The following is a 5,056-nucleotide window of genomic DNA, read 5'->3' as shown; positions in this document are numbered from 1 at the left end:
TTTATACACCACACAAATGTGTGGGCAGACCCCCTAACGCTCACACACTTATCGGCGTCCTTAAAAAAAGACATATATGGTCCAAACACACTATCTAATGCCTCTAAGTAAGAGTAAATTTTGACCAAAAAAAGAACAGTTTTTTTTTTCTTTTACGACAAACACTGGTAGTTAAGCATGCAAATTGTCATGATGAAATCACATTCATGGAGATCTAGGCTAAAATAACAAAACCGATACTCCAAAAAGACTAGTTTTGGAATGTTGATTCATCACAAAAATTTGGACACAAGAAGATAATTCAGAATAGTTTTGTCAAGAAAATCAGAAATTTTGGATTACTTTACTAGTTTTTTATTATTTTACTGTCCACGAGAGTTTTGAGCTGAGATACTCCATGCCAGGGTCAAAAGGGCAACTTGCTCTTAATTCAAACCGTCAGTACTTCCACCAAAAATTTAGGGAAAACAACAGTCATAGTTTGACCAGTGCATTTTTGGGTATAAATCAGAGAATAATACTGGTTGACCTCCACGAATTATGCCAACAAGGGTAACACTGAACAGCATATCATGCAAACAAGTACCAGGTATCAAAGCCATCGGCTGGTCTCTATTTCCAGCCCCAAAACAAAATTTAGAAGAAGTTCCCGATGATAACATTCACTAGCTGCAGAATGAAACAACATATCTTATCACTTCTTTTCTTCCTTCTCTGCCTCGGCGGCTTTCTTCGTGCGGGCGCCAAGCTGGCGCTGGTTCATCCTCTCGACACGTAGCTTGCCGTAGGCCTTGAACGCCTTCATCTCTTCGGTGACCTTCATGAGCTCAACCGAGCGCTTCTCACCACGAGTAATAGGCATGTAGTCACCCTGGACCTGGGTGGCTGTGGCAAGTTCCTCAGGGGTAGAATCACCAGCCTAAGACGAGCATAATGGTCATGAACAGAAGAATACATAACAATATAAAATGGTGTACACAAACAATAAACTCCAGTCATACCTTAACCTTGCGAGCACGCCTTGGGAAGATAACCAGCTTGGCCTTGTAAGTCTTGAGTCTCTGAATGTTAGACTGCATACCCTCAAGTGACCGGTTTTTACGGCGGTGGTCCACAGAAATGCCAATGGTAGGAGCTAGCTTCTTCGGGATGCCCGCTGACTGCAAGTTACAGCATAAATGAACATTAGCACATAATACATGAGAAATGACAGCAGCATCTGGATAGAATAATCGGATTGCAAGGAGGATACACTAAAGGCATGGCAAGCTAGCATATGAGTCTGCATGCCAAACATCAGTTCATCACTTATAGGAAGGGAAGAACAATAAACTATTGCTAATATGAGTACTTACTAATAACAAAAAACAAATGCCGAATATGAGAACAATTTACCAGAAACATGCATGACAGCAACTGATGCGGAAACGAAACCACACATACTGAACAAGGGGTATATTAATTTTCTCCCACATTTAATAAAAAAAAGGCAAACCAGAGAAAGAGACATGATTTAAAGGATTTTCAAAGTATAGAAGAAACAAGTCACCTTCAGCTCCTCAAGGGTAAAGCCTCTCCCAGCCCTTGCCTTCATGTTGTACTTCCGAGTCTGGCATTGCACGATGGGACGAAGAGGACCAGATGTTGGGCGAGGGAAGATCTTCACAGCCTTCTTTTGACGAGCTGAACAATTACAAATTGTACGATGGTTATTCAAAATTAGTCAAGCAGCAAAAAAAAACCCAAAAGTTGGTAGCTGGCTAGTGATGCTGAGCAGCATCACAGGCATATCATCACAGGTTAAAGATCAAGTGTGTGCATATGAAGACATGCTGAGTCAGATCACTCCATGCATGGCATCAGAGGTACACAAAAATTCAAAAGAAATCAATCCAGAAATGGTATTGAACAGACATGTCAACAGTTGTCCTGTGTTTGTGTACAAAAGTTCAGGTAGGTTTGCTGGAAACAATTGATTGACCTGGCGAGGAATACTGTCTGGAGATAATTGAGGTGCCTAAATAAGCAAGAACGCTTTCAACAGAACACTCAGCACAGGTATAACTTTCAAGGACAACATTCGTTTCTATTAGATTACAAGCAAGTATGCACTGTTAAATGTGTATACAAATGATGGTGATTAAGGACAGAGAGCCAATGTGATCACGCAATATGGGATAAAATCAACCACATATAGCTCTGTCTATCACTCTAGAAGGGGTAATAAATTAACTAACGAGAATTTAAGCACTTAATTATCACTGCAATTACCATCGCGTGATGCATGACATGTACAGTTACAAGTGTGTGACTGATAAAACACGCAACAATGTAAGAGCAGGGTTGCTCACCAATGCGGCGCCTCTGCTTGCGGGCAGGCTGGTTGAACCAGGTCTTGACATAGTTCTGCCAATGCTTCTTGAAGTGGCCGTTAGGGATAACATTGTTGTGCTTCACCATTTCGACCCCTTCTTACCTGCAGACGATCCACCACACCAACGTAAACACGCGAGCTAAACGATCCCAACAAGTTGTCACCTCTCCAAACTACTGAGCAACACGGCATGAGTGCGCGTGCTAACAAGCAAGATCATGAACGCGTGGCGGATCATAAACTAGCACTACGCATACGAGAGGAAATTAGGAACCTACTGCTACCGCGCGAAGAACCAGAGCGACATGGAATCCGGGAGATCTATTCACCGGGATACAGGAGATGATTTCCACCGGACGGGGAAGGTGAGATGACGCGAGCGACAGAGCGAACGGAACGAACCTGCACTGCGGCGGACGGGAGGACGAAGAGGATGCGGCGGGAGGGGAGCGGGGGTTTAGGCTAGGGTTGGGTGTTTATAAGCGATCCCTAGCTTGGACGGCCGAGATCTTTCGATCCTCCGAGCTGTTGCGCCAAGTGGGCCGAGGGATACACCCCAGTGAGAGAGCCTACGGAATATGGGCCACGGCTGCTCCTATATGGGCGCGTGACGCGCTGGCCCATAACCGGGGCTGAACGCCCCAGCTTTTTTAATTCCTTTTTTATTACTATTTTACATTTCGTTTTTCTTAAAAATAATTCGTAATTTAGAAAAGTTCCATATGTCAACAAAAGTGAATTTATAAATGATGAACATTTTTTCAATTTTAATGAAAATTTCATTATTTTGACGAACATATTTATATGAGCATTTTTTAAAAATAATTATCATTTTTTTATATTTTATGAACAAAATTTGAATACGATGAACATTTTTAAACTTGATGAACAAAATTGGTATTCCGGAATATTTTTTTGAAAAAAAGGATGAAACAATTTTGAATATATTGAACAAATTTTGAAATCGACGAACAAATTTTGAATTTCAAAATAAATGATGAACAAATTTTCAAATTGATGATTTTTTTTAATTTAGTGAATAATTTTTTAAATTGATGAACAAATTTCGGATTTGATGAACATTTTTTTATTCGATGAACAAATTTTGAATTTTAATGAACATTTTTTCAATCTGATGAACAAAAGAGGAATTTTATGAACATTTTTTGAATCTTTGAGCATTTTTATACATTGACGAACATCTTTTGAATTTGATACAAAAAATTGTTCAGGAATTTGGAAAAAAAGGAAAAAGGAAAAAGAACAAATTTTGAATCTGATGAACAAATTTTGAAATCGACGAAAAAAAATATTTGGTGAACAATTTTTGAAATCGATGAAAAAAATTCGAATTGATGAACAAAATTTGAATTTTGAGGAACATTTGTTCTATCCGATGAACAAAAATGGAATTTTATGAACATTTTTTGAATCGTTGAGCATTTTTACACATTGACGAACATTTTTGGAATTTGATACAAAAAAATGTTCACGAATTTGGAAAGAAAAGAACAAAAAAGGAAAAAAAAAAAGGAATTTTGAATTTGATGGACAAATATTGTAATCGATGAACTAATTTTTTATTTGGTGAACATTTTTTGAAATCAATGATGAACAAATTTTGAAATCGATGAACATTTTTTGAATTTGATGAACAAAAAACGAATTTAATGAACATTTTTTGAATCATTGAACATTTTTATACATTGACGAACAGTTTGAATTTGATACAAAACAATTGTTCACGAATTTGGGAAGAAAAGAAAAAAGAAAAAGAACAAATTTTGAATTTGATGAACAAATTTTGTATTTGGTGAACAATTTTTTAAATCGATGATGAACAAATTTTGAAAGCGATGAACAAATTTTGAATTTGGTGATCAATTTTTTAAATCGATGAACAAATCTCGAATTTGATGAACATTTTTTGAATTCGATGAACAAATTTTGACTTTCCATGAACATTTTTTAAATCTAATAAACAAAACAGAATTTTATGAACATTTTTTGAATCGTTAGGCATTTTTACGCATCGACGAACATTTTTTGAATTAGGTACAAAAAAAGTCATGAATTTGGAAAGTAAAAAGAAAAAGAAAAAGAAAAAGAAAAAAGGAAAAGGAAAAGGAACAGAAAAGAAAAAAAGAAAAAAGAAAAATAAAAAAGAGAACTAAATAAGAAATGAAAAGAAAATAAACGGGATATGGGCCGGCCCATATGAACGCCCAGCGCGGCAGGGGGTGTGCGCCAGGTCACTCGGCGGCGCCCTATGCGCCATATAGGAACCCGCGTGTGCCACCGGAGGCCTCCTTTCATCCATTGCCTCCATTGAAAAAAGAAAGTACCTCTTTTGCAGGCGCGACTATACCTCGCCTAATGTGCATAGTGAAAACAACTGAAATTAATAGTTGAGGAGTAACCCCGCAAAGATCAGTCGGGGTACTCCGCACGTGACAAGCGTCGCGTTCTGGGCGCTTGGTAGGCTTTTCCGGGTTGCTCCGCTCGTGACACTTGTCGTGTGGAGGAGCTTTCCCATGTTTTCGGGTTTCTGATTTTCGTTTTCTGGTTTTCCCTTTTTTCACTTTAGTCCTTAAACATTTAAGGTTTTCTATTATAATTTTGATATGTTTCTCTTTTGCGGTGCCATCTCCGACGCCGACGCCTGGCCTTTTTGCTCTATTT

At 38.2% G+C, this 5,056-nt stretch overlaps 1 protein-coding gene across 2 annotated transcripts; it reads right to left on the bottom strand.

Moving 5' to 3' along the window:
- Nucleotides 1-493: 493 nt before the first annotated feature.
- LOC123165450 (60S ribosomal protein L13-1) lies at nucleotides 494-2,917 on the bottom strand. 2 transcript variants are annotated; one of them, XM_044583094.1, is made up of 5 exons: nucleotides 2,777-2,917; nucleotides 2,352-2,476; nucleotides 1,550-1,683; nucleotides 1,002-1,160; nucleotides 494-919 (listed from the first exon to the last, which is right to left on the bottom strand). In XM_044583094.1, exons 2-5 carry the CDS (start codon nucleotides 2,458-2,460, stop codon nucleotides 695-697), a joined length of 627 nt encoding a protein of 208 aa, XP_044439029.1. In that variant the 5' UTR covers nucleotides 2,461-2,476; nucleotides 2,777-2,917; the 3' UTR covers nucleotides 494-694. The 2 variants fall into 2 exon arrangements, with proteins under 2 accessions (XP_044439029.1, XP_044439030.1); XM_044583095.1 differs by lacking the exon at nucleotides 2,777-2,917 and adding an exon at nucleotides 2,653-2,675.
- Between the last annotated feature and the right edge of the window lie 2,139 nt (nucleotides 2,918-5,056).

The sequence above is a fragment of the Triticum aestivum genome, chromosome 7D (genome assembly GCF_018294505.1).
Source record: "Triticum aestivum cultivar Chinese Spring chromosome 7D, IWGSC CS RefSeq v2.1, whole genome shotgun sequence".
NCBI lineage: Eukaryota > Viridiplantae > Streptophyta > Magnoliopsida > Poales > Poaceae > Triticum > Triticum aestivum.
The sequence above is the reverse complement of the archived record's forward strand: the minus strand, read 5'-3'. Positions and strand labels throughout refer to the sequence as shown.